At 42.8% G+C, this 19,297-nt stretch overlaps 1 protein-coding gene across 1 annotated transcript in view; it reads left to right on the top strand.

Moving 5' to 3' along the window:
- The window catches only part of LOC122937801 (cytochrome P450 2C29-like), a 35,006-nt gene extending 23,667 nt beyond the window's left edge, over nt 1-11,339 (top strand). The window contains exons 6-10 of the mRNA XM_044292851.1: nt 1,304-1,480; nt 2,942-3,083; nt 4,453-4,640; nt 9,551-9,692; nt 10,492-11,339. Coding sequence (XP_044148786.1) covers nt 1,304-1,480; nt 2,942-3,083; nt 4,453-4,640; nt 9,551-9,692; nt 10,492-10,685 — 843 coding nt within the window. The 3' untranslated portion in view covers nt 10,686-11,339. The remainder of the gene's footprint in view (nt 1-1,303; nt 1,481-2,941; nt 3,084-4,452; nt 4,641-9,550; nt 9,693-10,491) is intronic.
- The last annotated feature ends 7,958 nt before the right edge of the window (nt 11,340-19,297 follow it).

Here is a 19,297-nt window from a genome sequence, read left to right as displayed (position 1 = left end):
GGCATTAAAGATTAACCTCTACACTGCCCTAGACCACCAGGGATTCCTGACACTAACCTGTCCACTGCTTCACTGCCCTAGACAACCAAGGTGGTATTAACCCCTTCTAAGTCTTAAACAACCAAGAATACTGACCTGAACCAGTTCCCTGCTCTAGTCTATCAGAGATGCAGACATTGACCCATTCACTGTCCTAGACCTCTAAGGACTGTTTAATTAAAGACTCCCCTTCAGGGCTGGACCTGTAGGAGGGAAGCATATTTACCTGCTCCCAGTTCCTGGGTTCCTTAGTTCCTTTGTGCCAAGAAGGATCCAGGACCCAGCGGTAGGCAGCAGTAAAGCATACTTCCCTCTGCAGGTCTAGGCCATAGGAGGGTCTGCTGAAAGACCCCCACTAGATGAACAATCCCTTTAACTACATCACAGTCCTAAAAAAAGGGATGCAAATAATAACCCCTTCTATGACCTAGACTACCAGTGAAGGTAATCTTCTCTGCACTAAACACTCAGGGGTTTAACCCATTCTCTTTTTTAGATACAATCATTAACAGTCCCTGGACATTAACCACTTCTCTTCCATAGACTTCAGGGATATTAACATAAACCCATTAACTACCTTAGCTAATTATTGCTAACTATTTGGTACTACACAACAATTTATAGTTGCCACTGTTTTGGGTTGCCCGGTTTAGACTGAACAGTGTCCAGTGACCTCACTGCCCCGATCACCACCTACAAAGACTTAAGGGATCAGTGTCCAGTGACCTCACTGCCCCGATCACTACCTACAAAGAATTAAGGGAACAGTGTCCAGTGACCTCACTGCCCCGATCACCACCTACATAGACTTAGAGGGAACAGTGTCTGGTGACCTCACTGCCCCGATCACCACCTACAAAGACTTAGAGGGAACAGTGTCCAGTAACCTCACTGCCCCGATCACCACCTACAAAGACTTAGAGGGAACAGTGTCCAGTGACCTCACTGCCCCGATCACTACCTACAAAGAATTAAGGGAATAGTGTCCAGTGACCTCACTACCCCAATCACCACCTACAAAGACTTAAGGGATCAGTGTCCAGTAACCTCACAGCCCCGATCACCACCTATAAAGACTTAAGGGAACAGTGTCCGGTGACCTCACTGCCCCGATCACCACCTACAAAGACTTAGAGGGAAGTGTCCGGTGACCTCACTTCCCCGATCACCACCAACAAAAACTTAGAGGGATCATTGTTCTTGGAAGTCTTATTCTTATGTTTAATCCTAATGTTTATCTTTTCTTCTTGGTTCCTATTTACAGCTCTGCAATTTTGTCCCAGCTCTTCTGTACATCCCTCAAATCAGGCATAAAGTCATTAAAGACAGTCAATATGTCCAGGAGTTTGTGGCAGAATGTATAAAGCCTAACATAGAGACTTTCTCGATGTCTGTGCCACCGCGGGATTTCATAGACCATTTCATGGTGAAGATTAAGGAGGTAATGGAACAGATGGGGGTCTGCTGAGAAGTAGCATACATGACCTCAAATTGTTGCTTAATCCATTTCACTGGAATTCAAAATTACATCCTGTATCATACTTCAGAGATGGGAAGACTGGGAAGTGGCCCCATGTTGTACGAGATCCAAATTGACTGTAGACTGGCCAACACAAGTAAGTAGGGGCAAGAGAAGTAGGTAAGGCCAGCAATATTGTAGTACAACACAAAATACCGCCCCAGGGAACCCAAATACCACTGTGCAGCACACTCCCCTAGACCACCAGGGATTCTGACACTAAGACTTTCACTGCTCTAGGCCTCGAAGGTGGTATTAACCCATTCTGTGACCTAGACAACCAAATATATTAGCCTGAACCAGTTCACTGCTCTGTCCTATCAGAGATGCAGACATTGACCCCTTCACCGCCCTAGACCTCTAAGGATTGTATTTAGAGGGCTATCCTTTGAGGCTTTACCTTCAGAGGTAAGCATACTTACCTGTTCCCAGCCACTGGGCTTCTTAGTTTCCCTACCACCACCGCCAGGCTGCAGTCCCCTGCTGTCAACATCCAGTTTGGCGCTGCAGCAGCACAGTAACAGGGATTCTGACACTAACCTGTCCACTGCATCACTGCCCTAGGCGACCAAGGTGGCATTAACCCCTTCTAAGTCTTAAACAACTAAGAATACTGACCTGAACCAGTTCCCTGCTCTAGTCTATCAGAGATGCAGACATTGACCCATTCACTGTCCTAGACCTCTAAAGACTGTTTAATTAAAGAAGACTCCCCTTCAGGGCTGGACCTGTAGAGGGAAGAATATTTACCTGCTCCCAGTTCCTGGGTTCCTTAGTTCCTTTGTGCCAAGAAGGTATTAATCTTCTCTGCACTAAACCCCTAAGGGTCTTAACCCATTCTCTGCTTTAGATACAATCATTACCAGTGCCACACATTAACCCCTTCTCTGCTATAGACCTCTGGGATATTAACTTAAATCAATTAATAGCTAATGAATTGTCTCTACACAGCAACTTCGCATTTAGGAGTGATGGGAAGGAGCTGGTGTGAGCTCTGTCTATACAGGAGTCAGACATGAAGTCACACATAGACAAATCATGTCTATTAGACATATGATTTATGGGGGGAGGCTCGACTTCTTCTGGATCAACACGGTAGAATTACATGTTGGACCTTTGTCATTTTACAACCTTACTAGGTAAGAATAATTATGAACTACAAGCCCACTGTCTCCCCTCACTCTCTGTTGGACAACCATAGAAATGGAAATGTTTACCAGATCACCATGGGTTCTATCAGCCCAGCAGACCTTGGTATCTGCTCAGGTTTGCCTGGTGCTAACACTAGTCCTGAAGAAGAGTGAATCTAATCACTTATACCATAATGAAGACATGTCCAATATAATAATCACATATCTAACCAGATGTTCTTTGCTTCCTCAGGTGGAACATGAGAAGGACACAGCTTTCTGTGACACCAGTCTCCTCATGGTGACTGTAGCACTTTTAGCAGGTGGAACTGAGACAACATCTACTAGCCTAAAATTCGCCCTGGTGTTATTGGCCAATTATCCAGAAATACAAGGTATGAACATCATTGACCCTGTAGTAGGACTTCTTAGGGTATGAACTAAGTGAATAAATGCAAGATAACAGCAGCAGAAGTGAAGAATAAGGGGCTCCCAATAATCAATAATAGAGAATAAGGTGACCAACAAAACATGATCCCAGAGGTGTAACTTGAAGAGCCCTCCCAGCATGCACTTTCTATAATACCCGAGTCTTCTTATGAGGCACAAGGGTCTTTGGGCCCCTCAGGCTCCTGGGCCGGTAGCGACTTCTACCTCTGCACCCCTATAGCCACGCCCCTGCCTGATCCCCACCTTACGATAATATCTCGAGCTACAAACCAGTAACAAAACCAGCATACATGCTCGAAACACAAGGCAAGGATTCAGCTGACTTATACAAAAATAATGGACATTTAGTCAATTTAGAAATAATTTCCAAAGGATGGAAGAAAGGAACTTTCACTGGAAAGACATCTAGGCTGAGAACAAGTGTATAGCTGACAACAGGCCCGAATTTGCAGTTGATTATTTTCATGAGACAGTCCAGGCAAATTCAGACAGTGCAGGCAAATAAGTGGGCAGTCTCAGTAAGGTTTGTGGCATTCCTAGGGCAGGGCTTACATGCCCCGAATTTACTAACTGCAATGTTGTGAAATGGGTTGTCCAGGGTTTTTTAAGTGATGGCCTATCCCCAGGATAGCCATTCACTAGCTGATCAGTGGGGGTACAATCAGCTGGTCTGTGTAGCTCTGTCAATGAAAGTCAGCATTGGAGCTGCGGCGGGAGCTTGCTACTTCAGCGCTGCTTACATCGAAATTAATAGAAGCAGAGCTATAGTAGAGAGCTACTACTGCTACAATGTCAACGGTGCTGTGTAGCTCCAGCGCCGATTTCTGTCAACTACAAGATCTGCAGTAATAAGACCTGCAAACGTGTGGACATGTGACCCTTTTCTGTGCCGTTCCTTCTGCAGTAACAAGACCTGCAAACATGTGGACATGTGACCTTACCTGTGCAGGTCCTTCTGCAGTAACAAGATCTACAAACGTGTGGACATGTGACCTTATCTGTGTCGGTCCTTCTGCAGTAACAAGGCCTGCAAACATGTGGACATGTGACCTTATCTGTGCAGGTTCTTCAGCAGTAACAAGACCTGCAAACGTTTGGACATGTGACCTTATCTGTGCAGGTCCTTCTGCAGTAACAAGACCCATACACGCATTTGTGCCTTCAGGGACCATTTCACATAGCACGGCAAAAACCATGACACTACCACTTTGTCCAATAAATTTATGGGAACTTGGCCCCAGAAATACACCCAAACCATCAGTATTATAATCTGTTCTTACCACTCACTCAGTTGAAATGATTTTTGTCTCACAGCTAAAGCTCAGCAGGAGGTAGACGAGTACGCCAAGAACTCGCGTCAGTTGGAGATCGAGGACAGACCCCACTTACCATATACAAATGCTGTCCTTCACGAATGCCAGAGAATTCTTGATGTAGCACCAACTGCACTTTTCCATACCAATGTTGAAGAGATTAAAATCAAGGATTATACCATCCCAAAGGTACGTCTTTCACATTACACAAAACATATATATTGTAGATCTGACTACAAGAATTTGACCTAGTTCTTCTCTGAAAACCTGTTCTAACCTGGCCATATACATTGGATGCATGCCATCCAAACCCACCAATTTTGTCTGGATTGATCAACAGTCTAATGTGTTTTGGGGCTGGGCCTCCTGAGTCTCCCCTGACGGCAGATGTTAGGGGAAGGTAGGGTCAGGAAAGCTGGGTTTTAACATGCCCAGTACTTTTGTTAGGGAGATAAGCCGCCCGACAAAGGTATCTGACAGCAGCTTTCTCTTCTCTCCCATTCACAACACATGCATGCTGGGGCAAGCCAGGAATAAATGTACATGGGAAATGGGGAGCAATGGCTGTATGCGGAATGAGTACATATCTGACAGTTATGTGAATGGGCGGCTCTAGTCCTGCTCACACAGCTGACAGTCTTGTTACAATGTACCAGTGTAGCTTCTCCTCTGTGAGATAAACACAAAAGCAGCACAAATTCCTCTCTGCCCCTGGACTCCAGGCACCTAGTAATTCTCTTCATTGACAGATTTTATTAAACTATATTTTTTGTGCTACCCACCGGCAAAATCTCATTCTTGCTGAGTTCATTGGAGTACACAGAGCTGTGGTTATAGCTGCTGCCAGTAGGAGGCGACACTAAACAGCATCGCCTACCAGATACATCGCCTTTGATGAGTTTGTATAGAAGCAGAAGCCAACATTAACTAAAGCGGGCCGTAAACATTAGAGAGAAGTAGGTTGATGGTTGACCAGCAGTTGAACAAACAAATATCTGATGAAGGTTTGTTTCTTAGGGCTCATGCACACAACCGTTGTTTGGGTCCGCATCCGAACCACATTTTTTGTGGACCAATTCACGTAAATTGGGCTGCAAAAGATGCGGACAGCACTCCGTGTTGCTCCGTTCCGTAGCCCCGCAAAAAAAAATAGAACATGTACTATTCTTGTCCGTTTTGCCGACAAGAACAGGCATTTATATTATGGGCGGCCGTTCTGCAAATTGTGGAATACATACGGGCGGCATCCGTGTTTTGCGTATCCACAATTTGCGGACTGCAAAACACGGCGCAGTCGTGTGCATGAGCCCCTAGACACAGCCATGCACGCTTTAGTCTTTGTTGACCATTACAGTTGTTCAAATTGGGAATGTTCTTTAAAAGAAAGATCTTTTATCCATGAACCATCTTTCCTTGATTGAAAAATCTTTGGTGCTACCACTGGACCAAAAATATTAACCATGGACAACTTTTTTTCAGATGATACCAATCTGTTGGCTAAAATGATCATTTGTTGTTAAATTTTACCCGATAAACGTTTATTTTGCTTGAAATCCTCCTTTGTGATAAACTTTAGAATAATGTGTATGGCCACTTTAAGGCACGTGAGAACCTAGGATTAGAGGAGCCCATGAAGAGAACAAATTATGCAACCTAGAAAAAATACAGGTAAACTAGACCTAGGTGGAAACTCCATCCCCCAATGAACGCAGCAAAAGATTTTCCCAGATAGTAACAAACAAATTATCTTCTCGCTCTCGTCCTTTGGGGCCACAGAACTGTCCAAAAGCAGTCCCAGAAAACAAAGAAATAAGTCCAACTGATCACCTAAAAGGACTGCTGTCTGCAGTACTTTTGATTCCTTGGTTGTTGATGGTATCACCCTGTAAAATTTGGTGAAAATGTGGACCAAAGACCATTTAGTGACATTGCACATCTGAAGAGCAAATACCCAAAGGAACGCCTATCATCCTTGTAGAATGAGCTGTGATCCAAAAAAGAGATGTCCTGCTCTTGGTACAGTTCGACTTACCAATTGCCAATCTGATCCATTGGTTGGCTGTAGCCTTGGATGCCATCATCTGGGATTTTTAAAAAAAAATAAGAAAAAACAACACATCAGAAGAGTAAAAGGAAGACATCAGGGACGTAAATATAAAGAGGTATTGCTGACCCCATCTACTTGTGTTGCTCTGCCTTCTGTCAATTTGGACCCACCTACAACATGGTACCACCTTTAGGGTTTTTTCCATGGCAACTTTAAGTTCCCAGCCCGCCCTTGCTGTTAGGCACACCATGGAATTTTACAACTGAGAATTCAACAACCATGAAACATACTGACTCTAAATGATGATGGATGACTGGCCCATGAGAGAGAAGGTAATCTCTGAGCGGAACACATCAGGGAACATCAGCCAGGGGTGGAATACTGTTGGAGCACCACAATCGGCAGAGTCATTCTAAAGCAATTAGTATTGATGGAATGCCCTTTGGCTTTCTCCTCTGGAGGATCTTAGGAAGGAGAGGGAGTTTGAGAAATATGTACAGAAGATGCAAACTGGTTCCATAGAGACACGAGGACAGCGATGACTAACCTCCAGCACTCCAGCTGTGGTGAAACTATGACTCCCAGCAAGCTCCATTCATTTATATGTAGTTCTGAGAACAGCCAAGCATCTTGGGAGTTGTAGTTTTATCATAGCAGGAGTGCCGGAGGTTAGCCGTCATAGCACTAGGATGTCTACTATGCAAGCTTTGAGGAAACTGCATTATTGCCATGAAGCTGGTAAGTTGAATCTGTATAGTCGGGTAGGTGAGAATACCTAATCCCAAAATGCTCACCCCATCTTCATCCTTTTCATTTCTTCTCCCCCATGGGAACCAACAGCAGGGTCACCCATTCGGTGACTGGCATCCAGCTGTGGATCCCATGGTTGCTCTGTTCCACTTTGCTTTCTTGGGGTAAAAGGGTGGAATGGTGTGGAAGCTTACATAGTTTGCCCAACAGAGAGACACAGTTATCCCTGATTCCCTCCTGAAAAGGTGATAAAAATAATAAAATAAAAAGGCATAGAAAGTCCTGCATTAGCAGGGAGGTCTGCCTCCTGTTGACAGCTTATCTCTCTGTCGGCTGGAGGAGGCAAAGCTGGCTAGAGGACCATTCCCATACAGTGGGATGCAAAAGTTTGGGCAACCTTGTTAATCGTCATGATTTTCCGGTATAAATCGTTGGTTGTTACAATAAAAAAATGTCAGTTAAATATATCATATAGGAGACGCACACAGTGATATTTGAGAAGTGAAATGAAGTTTATTGGATTTACAGAAAGTGCTATAATTGTTTAGACAGAATTAGGCAGGTGCATAAATTTGGGCACCACAAAGAAATGAAATCAATATTTAATAGATCCTCCTTTTGCAGAAATTACAGCCTCTAAACGCTTCCTGTAGGTTCCAATGAGAGTCTCGATTCTGGTTGAAGGTATTTTGGACCATTCCTCTTTACAAAACATCTTTAGTTCATTCAGGTTTGATGGCTTCCTAGCATGGACAGCTCTCTTTAAGTCACACCACAGATTTTCCATTATATTCAGGTCTGGGGACTGAGATGGCCATTCCAGAACGTTGTACTTGTTCCTCTGCATAAATGCCTTAGTGGATTTTGAGCAGTGTTTAGGGTCGTTGTCTTGTTGAAAGATCCAGTCCCGGCGCAGCTTCAGCTTTGTCACTGATTCCTGGACATTGGTCTCCAGAATCTGCTGATACTGAGTGGAATACATGCGTCCCTCAACTTTGACAAGATTCCCAATCCCTGCACTGGCCACAGAGCCCCACACCATGATGGAACCACCACCATATTTTACTGTAGGTAGCAGGTGTTTTTCTTGGAATGCTGTGTTCTTTTTCCTCCATGCATAACGCCCCTTGTTATGGCCAAATAACTCAATTTTAGTTTCATCAGTCCACAGCACCTTTTTCCAAAATGAAGCTGGCTTGTCCAAATGTGCTTTAGCCCACCTCAAGCGGCACTTTTTGTGCTGTGGGCAGAGAAAAGGCTTCCTCTGCATCCCTCTCGCATACAGCATCTCCTTGTGTAAAGTGCGCCGAATGGTTGAACGATGCACAGTGACTCCATCTGCAGCAAGATGATGTTGTAGGTCTTTGGTGCTGGTCTGTGGGTTGACTGACTGTTATCACCATTCGTCGCTTCTGTCTATCCGAGATTTTTCTTGGTCTGCCACTTCGAGCCTTAACTTGAGCTGAGCCTGTGGTCGTCCATTTCCTCAATATGTTCCTAACTGTGGAAACAGACGGCGGAAATCTCTGAGACAGCTTTCTGTATCCTTCCCCTAAACCATGATGGGGAACAATCTGTGTCTTCAGGTCATTTCAGAGTTGTTTTGAGACCCCCATGTTGCTACTCTACAGAGAAAATTTAAGGAAGAGGGAAACTTACAATTGACCCCCTTAAATACTCTTTCTCATAATTGGATTCACCTGTGTATGTAGGTCAGGGGTCACTGAGCTTACCAAGCCAATTTGAGTTCCAATAATTAGTTTTAAAGGTTTTGGAATCAATAAACTTCATTTCCCTTCTCAAATATCACTGTGTGTCTCCTATATGATATATTTAACTGACATTTTTTATCGTAACAACCAATGATTTATACAGGAAAATCATGACGATTAACAAGGTTGGCCAAACTTTCGCATCCCACTGTATATCTTCTGAAGGTGGACATTAGGCACAATGTGAGAATGCCACCAAGCACCTTTATACTGGTAGACGCCTTCAGGCAACATTGGAGCAAAGATAAACATTTTGGAAATATTTATAAGGAATTGATTGTTTGTGATTAAATATCTGAGCAGAGCCTGAGACGCACAACACCTCCCAAGAAGTAAACGTTCTACTTATACCTGTGCCCGCATGCACATCTTTGTAAAATCATAAAAACTCTGGGAGCCCATAAGCTGACCTGTACTTGAGCTCCATAAAGTTATATAACTCATGTATAACACCTAATGGAGTCATTAGCATACTGCAATACTCATGAACAAGACACATTTATATAACGCATGTCCTTTCTCTTTGTCAGGGGTCTACCTTGATCCCCTTCCTCACATCCGTTCTCAGAGACCCAACTCAGTGGGAGACTCCGGAAGAGTTCAATCCCGGGCATTTCTTGACAGAGGACGGACAGTTCCGCCCCAGGCCGGCATTCCTACCTTTCTCCGCAGGTAAGAACTGGAGATGCAAAGCAGAGGCAAAGAAAAGATGGAGAAGTATCTGGGATGTTTTATAGCAGAACGGACAAAGAGGCAGATAATCCTAGAGACGGCGTAAACTTCAGACCGGTGGTCTAGACCTGCAACAGATTTATCACAGTGGTTCAGGCTTGATGAGAAATGAGGTGCAAGGCCTTTTGTCTAACTTTATACTATTGTATTGGCTGGTAGGTTCTCATCTGCTGCATGAAACTCCTGGAGTCTGTTCCAGCAGAGGAGAACACAGCTAAAGTTACTGTATCTGGCATAGCTAGACATTGACAAATCCTCATCTACTGCATGCAGCGGTATCTGGCAGAGTTCTAGCATTTAGGATGGAAGCCTCCCAGATCCTGGGAATAGGGATCAAGCTGGATCTGGCTAGGTCAGAAGGGTGGTAACCAGTTGGGGGGGGTGTACCTGCACAGTCTCACTCTATCTAATCAGTGTTGCCATTTTCAGACTGTGCAGGTACCCCCCCCCCCCCAACTTATTAACACCCCTCTGTACCCTTACTGCAGACTGCTAGCAATTCAGTCATACATTCTAGTAGAAATAATAAAGCAATGGCACAACATGGAGTCATAAGAATAGATGCTTCAAAATTGTTATTACATGGGGAATGCATAGAGCTATTAAAACACACGTCAGGAGCGTTGAGAGGGGCTATTTAAATTCACTGAAAACCAGCAGAGGTCTTAAAACGGTGAAAAGGTGAAACAAAAAAGTAATAGTGTCCTGCTTATTACACACAGTTGTGTTCTCCCTCTAGGGAAGCGTGGGTGTCCTGGACAGTGGCTGGCCCGCATGCAACTCTTCATCGTCTTTGCTGCTATGGTCCAGAACTTCACCTTCAAAATGCCCCCAGGGGAACCACGACGGGACTGGAAATATCTAAATCAACGCAAGTATTACTACATGAGAGAAGCCGAGATATGCGCTGAGTATCGTCATGCGTGCAACTGATAGCCCGCTGTTCAGCCGCAGACCATGGAAGAGAATGAGAAATAAAATCCAGAAAATATGACGAAAAAAGACACTAGAAAAAAAACTTGAAAAAATTTCCAAGTATTAACGTAAAGTGATGGCGACGGCTCAGCCGTCATGTGTCAGAATATCTTAGGAGCTTATGCCTTCTAGGGTGAATCCAGTGTGGATGAGGTTCGGGATCTGCTGCGGCTCTCCGCCATCTTCCTGTAATAATAAGATGATGATGTGCACTATTATGTCTTGTGGTATTGCTGCATCTTCTAATGATATAAATCCTCCTTTGCTCACTTTATATTGTACTTTGTGGTGGATTTCTGGTATGGATTCTGAGGGTTATGTTCCCACCGCCTGTAACAAGCGATAATGCCACCAGATGCAAGGCAGCTATCCTTTAAGTCAATGTTCAACCCATTAAATAAGCCTTGAGACATGACTTGGATATTAAATAAGCCAGCATCCCATCTGCAGACAGCTATTTCGGGGTGATTGCCCCTCATCAGTGCGGAGCAGAGAATACTGGCTTAACTGTGTGAGAGGCCAAGTCAGGATTTGGGGGTACTATCTCTCCTTGGGGAGAGAGCGCCTTAATGGGCGTGAGGAGACTTATAGGCCATACAGGCTACTCTGGAATTCTGGGAAAAAAGGGATGCAAATGAACTCTTATCAAGCTCCGCCTCTAATGCCACCAGATGTCCAGAGGAGCATGTGAATATATGTGAATTTATGGGTGCATCAGATTAATGAAAATATGAAAAAGAATAGGACCTGCACTGAGATATTCAGACCGGCCATATGAATACGTAAAACAGACAAGTGCTCTTTAAAGAAAATGTATCACATAGACAAAACCTTTAAGATGTTAATTGTGTTCAATAAAACAAGCTAGTTCACCCTATTCCTCAACATTTTCTAGATCTCCGATTGCTGTCAGGCAATGTAAAAAAAAAATCATTATTTACATCCATAGGTTGAATTCTCATCCTACTAAGGCCTCGTTCACATTTCCATGCCTGTTTCTCATCCGTGAAAAAAATCAGTCCGTGTTACATCCATGAAGCATCAGTGTGTCCGTTTTTTACCCTCTATCTGTCATCCATATTCTACAGACGCTGGTCAGCCGAAAATTCATTTCAAGAGTACGTCCTATCAGCGGTCAGTTAAAAAAAGGATGCCACCCGTGTTGGGTCAGTGATTTTCACAGACCCATAGACTTCAATGGGCGTGTTCAGTCTGCATTACAGACCAAAGTAGTGCTTGCCTCCGTGTTTTTTCACTGACCTACCTGTGTGTGTGTGAGTGTGCAGTCTGTGAAAACGGAGATGTGAACGAAGCCTAAGTAACAAGCAGATCAGCTGTGTGAGCAGGACCAGGTCAGGCCGATTTTCAGCCTCTGGAAATAAGGATAGCAAGAAGATATACTTTATATATTTTTCACTTTGTTTTTCTTTTTGGCTGCCTCTGTCACGCCATACAAAGAACTCATAGGGCCCTATAGTAAAACTTAGCATGGGTCTCCCCCAGCGAGATTTGGAGGTGGTGGAAATTTTAACAAAAGTTGGAAAAAGTGGAGTGGTGCATAGTAAATATGGAGCTTGTTTTAAACACCACATTTCTCAATGTATTTACCCCAGGCAATTGGCATGAATACACTGACAAATCTCCATCATACATCTCTATTTCTCCTGCTTCCCTATAGTACATGATAAAACTGTGTGCCTGCAGCCACCACTAGGGAGAGCACAGTGCAGAGGAATTTATACTGCTACCATAGAAATCAACAGAAACTGTAAAATCTTCTTGCACTGCTCTCCCACTAGTGGTGGATGATGGAAATGACATGGATGTACGTCGGTAACAGAAGAAGGTGTTTAGCTCCGGGACCAACTGCAGTTGCACACAAGGAAATCTGCAAAAGAAAATGAAAAATTTCAGATTATTTTTTTTGTCATTTCGATTTCCCCCCCAAAAAAGCAATCAACAAGTTGTATGTATCCCAAATTATAGAAAAATCAACTGTAACGCATGCCACACAAAAAAAAAAGCATCATACAGCAATGTTGAAAAAAAACCAAAAAAAAAATATATGATAACTCAATATATGATGTAAATAACTAGAAGCAATAATGCCCCCAATCGGGCAATCAAGGACAGCCAATACAATACCATCAGTTTAAAGGGGTTTTCCGATATTCTGATCCTTAGAATCGGTCATCAATATCAGATCGGCAGGGTCCAACACCTGTTTGAGGAGGCTGCGGCACTCACCAGGTCTCCTCCTCGCTTACCAAACACAGCACCGTCCATTGGATAGCAGCCATGCTTGGCATTACAGCCCCTTTCACTCACCTACACCATGGGAGCGATGAAGGGGACATCATTGCTCTCTTCGTCAGCTGATGAAAGCTGTGCGTGCTTGATCTGATATTGACCTTGGAAAAGTGGCTTGAGTGGCCAAAAGCCGCAAACCCCTTTGAGTCAAAATCTGCGCCTTAAATACGCCAAAAAGTGGCATATATTTCTTAATAAATGACCCCTGTATGTTTATCCTAGAAATGGCAAATTTACTGTTCAGTTCATCCTTAAAGACTATATACATCTTTGGAGTCAATTTTTTGTTTACGACTGCATTTTGCTCATTTTTAGCTAACAATCATATTTTCAATTGGCCTTTATTAAAAATATTGAGCTTTTCTGTCACAAAGGTTTAACTGCTTTTCTAGCTGTGTGACTGGTACCCCATATTTTTAATAAAGACCAATTTAAAAAATTATTTTTAGCTTAGAATGAGTACAATGCAATAATATAACATATACACATTGAACTGCAGTTTCCATTGTTTGGACCATTTATCCAGAGAAGCTGGAATATCAACCCTATTACACACTGCAAACCTTACCTACCGATCCTACTCCTATGTCACCTACTAAAATATTAAAAAAGAACAGGACCCAGGACGGATCCTTGAGGTCACCACAGTGAGCTTTACATATGTAGTAGTAAAAATAATAGAAACCTCCTCAAAAAAAGATGATTGCCCACCTAAAAACCAATAACTTATTGAACCCCAAACAGCATGGCTTTACTGAGGGACCAATCCTGTTCTTGACTAGGTCCCAAAAGTGTTGGATGAAGAAGGTGCTGTGGATATTGCCCACCTGGATTTTAGAAAAGCCTTTGATACAGTGCCACATAATGAGCTGATAAATATTGAAGAGGACGGACTGTCAACACCCATGGGGACATGTAGCCATCTTTATTTAACTAGTGGCAAGCGGCGGCCGCGCTACGTCTGTCTTAGTGCCGGAGGCTACGCATCGCTGCACGCTCATTATCAGTAAAGTGCAGCACCTCTGTATGTTTGTTTGTCCTGTTCCCGCGTTACAGACTCCTGATTATCGGGAGGTAATAATTCAATTAAGAATATTTAATTATGGTCATAAAATAATTAACCATGAAAAAATAAAATTTATAAAATTTGTCATAAATTCTTAAACTCATGACCGGTGAATTGTGGACAACCTAATTGATACAATTCACATCTGAGTCCGACTATTTCCTCAGATAAGTTCTTTTGACGTGAGATGACATTAATGATAAAACATGTAGTTCTGCATTATACAATAATACACAGGTATTATAAAAATATGCAGATTTATTAGTTACAAGGTTATAAACATATATAAGTAAATAAACACAATGATACATGCAAATGAATATATAGCATCAGGGGCGTAGCTAGAAATGACTGGGCCCCATAGCAAAAAAAAAATTATCTCCCACCCTCACATACCCCTCGGACCTCGCCGCCACATCCGCAGCTCCTCATGCACTTGCAACGGTTACGTGTTGGTCACTTGCAACGCATTTGTGCCAGTGTAGGAATGTATGAATAAATATCTGTGTATTAAAGAAGATTGTTAAGTTGTACAGGGGTCTGTAACACAAGAAGGTGAAAGTACATATCGTGGGGTGTGTATGTGTATTAGACAGAAGGCAGGGATATGTATCTTGTGTAGTTTGGGTATTAGGGAGAGTAAGGTGTATATATCTAGTGCTGATACACGTGTAGGTGAAGAGCGGCTCTGTATCAGCACTAGATATATACCCCTTACTCTCCCTAATACCCAAACAACACAAGATACATATCCCTACTTTCTGTCTAATACACATACACACCCCACGATATGTACTTTCACCTTCTTGTGCTACAGACCCCTCAGATAGAATTAGGTGGCTGTGTAATAGGGATTAGGGAAGATGCTGAGATCCGGCTGTACCTCACTGTAAGGTACAGCCGGATCTCAGCATCTTCCCTATTCACACATATACCTGCTGAAGTCAGCAGGCGCAGCTGCATTATTTAATAGTGTGGTGTGGTAATGGTTAATGGCATTTTGGCAAAGACACAGCCACCTAATCCTATCTGAGGGGTCTGGACCCCTCAGATAGGATTAGGTGGCTGTGTCTTCGCCAAAATGCCATTAACCATTACCACACCACACTATTAAATAATGCAGCTGCGTCTGCCAGGCTTCAGCAGGTATATGTGTGAATAGGGATTAGGGAAGATGCTTTGATCCGGCTGTACCTCACACACACAGATGAAATAACTTTTACTCCAGTCTCCACTTGTCCACTACACTAGTCTCCAGTACTCCACTGACTGACGCTGCTGCTTCGGTCGGACACACACCGATACAGACTACAGTGACAGACTCAGTCAGTCCCACTCCCCAGCCAGACCAGAGCCAGCCCTGAGCCCTCACCTCAGTCCTCAGCCACTTGAACTGACCGACTCCAGCAGCTCGCCTCGCAGCTTTGCCTTCATTGTACTTCCCGCTCCGAGTCCACGACTCCGCCTCCTCCACTTCCGGCTAGGACTAGTTAGATGAACCGCCGCCCAGACTGCCTCCGACTGCCCCCTATCACAGCGCCACGCCCGGCAATAAATTGTATTTATTTTTTTAAACCTCAGTCGGCGGCGGGCCCCCAGTGGCGTAGGGCCCCATAGCCGCTGCTATGGCGATCCCTACGCCACTGTATAGCATTGATATAAAGCATTACAAGCTTAACAATACATGTGAGTGGAAATAACGTGTCACATTATAACCCAGCTATTACTAGGTTAGGATATCAAAATAAATATAAGTTTATATGCATCACTTCTGTTCAGAGGAAACCTCATGATATCAGGATGGGCATGTCTAATCCTAGACATCAATATAGAATGCTAAATACATTCCACCCCCTTCTAACCAACTCCACATCACGTGACTTCAAGATGGGCAAATCCAATCAAGGATATAACTTAGAAGAGATAACTGTATCCTTCCGCCCCATCCTGGACTATTTTCACACATATAACTTTGGTAAGACCATTAAGACAAATGACAGGGATCTAGGATCTTTGCTAGACCATATCTTAAATGGTAAGGACTTGAAACAAGTCTTTCCTGTGGGAATCCATCACTTAGCTTGGCGAAGAATATTACTATCAATATATATAGGCAATTATTTAATGATCTGATAAATTATGAGTCTTGATTGTTCTGCAGGTAGAATGAAGCCTCACAATATCCTAAGACTACATCTCAATATAAAGATTATTTATTTATTTATTTGCCAATCTAGATGGTAAAATTTCTCTTACATTATCCAATTGGCCTTAATAAAATGAAATATCATTCTTTGTGTCTCTTACCAAGTCCTAGTAGGAATCTCACTTCTGCTCAAAGGAAAGCTGGTTGGTCCATCATAGCGCATCTCACCATGGCTTTCATCTTGATAGACCCAGATTAGAGTTTTCCAATCACATTGGATGGGTGTGCTCATATGGTAATAATCCTATGAGATCATATTTACCCAGAATGCAATATTGTTGTGAATGGTGTCATTGCACTGTTGTGTAACATTAACATCAGAATTATGCTACACATTATACCTTTGACCTTTGCAACCTATATAAATGAGGAGGAATACTTCTTTGACACCCTGAAACTATTTTCCCAGACTTAGTGGGACCATCATGAGTTTCCCACACTCTTGAATATTCTAACTGTCCAAACGACTGATTCATTATGGTTAGAATAACATTAGCTCCTCTGAGTAAATCCCATTAGCAGAAAACCAACGTAAATGCTTTCCATATATCCTAAGAATACATTTTCTTTTAGTGGGATATACATGACATCAAGTATATATATATATATATATATATATATATATATATATATATATATATATATATATATATATATATATATATATATATATATATATACACATACATACACACACACACACAGTACAGACCAAAAGTTTGGACACACCTTCTCATTCGAGGAGTTTTCTTTATTTTTATGACTATGAAAATTGTAGATTCACACTGAAGGCATCAAAACTATGAATTAACACATGTGGAATTATATACATAACAAAAAAGTGTGAAACAACTGAAAATATGTCATATTCTAGGTTCTTCAAAGTAGCCACCTTTTGCTTTGATTACTGCTTTGCACACTCTTGGCATTCTCTTGATGGGCTTCAAGAGGTAGTCACCTGAAATGGTAACCCCAATTTTAAGAGGATGGAGTCTTCAGAATCCAGGCCGACAACTTTAGAATTTTTAAATTTTGGTGGAGAATGGGACAACAGGTCTGATCTCAGGGGTAGCAGAAGGGGGGCTTCTATGCTGAGTGACTTTAGAAGTGCAAACCAGCTCCTCTTGGGCCAAAAGGGAGCTACCAATATCAAGGTACATTTTTCTCTTTGAAATTTCTGTAGGACCCTGGGAATAAAAGGAATGGGCGGGAATGCGTATACTAGGCGAGATGTCCAGTCCTGATTGAAGGTATCCACCGCAGTCAGGAGATCTCTCGGGTTGAGGGAAATTTTTTTATCTATTTGGCGATTTTTCCGGGAGGCGACAAGATCTATTGATGGTTTGCCCCACTTTCTTATTATCAGTTAAAATACTTCTGAGCATAATGTCCATTCCCCCGGGTCCAGAACATGACTGCTCAGATAATCTGCCTTTGTATTTAAAGAGGACCTTTCATCGGTCCAAACATTGTGAACTGAACTAAGCGCTACAGCCTAGGAGGAGACGCCCAGCAGAACAAGGGCAGTCTCCTCCTAATATAACCAAGTCCCCGAACATACTGGAGGACATACGGGAGAACGGAGCAGCGCCCAGGGATAATAGTAAGTGCAGTGAGATCCCTGGGCGCCGCTGTAAATGGCATGATACTTAGTTCAAAGTCTTGTCCCTCCCTGATGCTGAATGAAGGATACTGCCGTTGAATTGTCCAAATAAATTAAAACATGACAGTTTTTTGATAAATGCAATGTTTTCTTCAGAGCTTCCAAAATTGCTTGTAATTCTCTAAAAAGGATTGTTGTCTTATGAGGAGTGGCCGTTTGCCCTAGTAGGTTTCCTGTATATTCCCTTTTCTAAGTTGTTGTCTATGAGCCACCACCATAGGGAGTTTTTTACGTTTCCCTCTAGAAATATTTGTTTGTCTAGGTTGACTGGTGACCGGTTCCACCTGGATAGAATGAGTTTCTGAAGGGGTCTTAAATGGAATTGAGCCCAAGCGACTGCTGGGATACATGATGAGAGACTGCCTAGAATCTTCATTGCCACCCTGAAAGAGGAGGTTCTGCTCTTTTTGAATTCTTTTATCAGTTTTTTCAATTTCTCTATTTTAGGAAAAGGCAGGAATGATCTCTGAGAAACCGAATCCAAAGACATCCCTAGAAACGTTTTCTGGCTGCTTGGGGAAAGATCTGATTTCTCCCAATTGATGATTCACCCTAACAATTGGAGGTGGTTAACAACTTTCTGTAAGTTAATTTGTAGTAGACCTTTGTTGTCCGCTATCACTAGATCATCCAGATAGGGGATGATGCTGATTGATTTTTGTCTTAGAGCATCTACCACCTCCGCCATGATCTTGGTGAAGACTCTTGGCACTGACGAAAATCCGAAAGGGAGACATACAAATTGATAATGTTGAATGTGACCCCTCGACTGGACTGAAAATCTTAGGAATTTTCTCGATGTTTGGTGTATCGGGATATGGTAATGAGCATCCCTCAAATCGATTGAGGCCATTACTAGAGTTGAGCGGACACCTGGATGTTCGGGTTCGACCGAACTTCACAATAAAGTTCGAGTTCGGGACTCAAACTTGACCCCGAACCCCATTGAAGTCAACGGGGAACCGAACTTTTGTGCATTGAAATAGCTCTAATAATAGGTTATGGAAAGAGCTAAAGGACTGCAAATACCAGCAAAATGTGGTTAAGGGCATGGCAAGTACTCTGCAAACAAATGTGGATAGGGAAATGATTTAAATAACATAAAATACGTAAAAATAAAAAATAATAATCTTGATCTAGGAGGACGAGGTCCATATGTAGTAGGAGGTTGAGGAGGCAGTGGATGTGGCGGTGTAGGTGGAAGTGGCGGTGGAGGAGGTAGCCTACAGTGGTTTTTGGTTTTAAATTTTTTTATTTTTTTTAGGGTACATTCCAAAACATTGGGAAATATAACATGTGATAACCCCCGCCAGTCGTGCTAAACA

This window comes from Bufo gargarizans, chromosome 5 (assembly GCF_014858855.1).
Source record: "Bufo gargarizans isolate SCDJY-AF-19 chromosome 5, ASM1485885v1, whole genome shotgun sequence".
In the NCBI taxonomy this organism is placed as follows: domain Eukaryota; kingdom Metazoa; phylum Chordata; class Amphibia; order Anura; family Bufonidae; genus Bufo; species Bufo gargarizans.
Note: the sequence above shows the minus strand (reverse complement) of the source record. Positions and strands in the feature narration are given on the sequence as shown.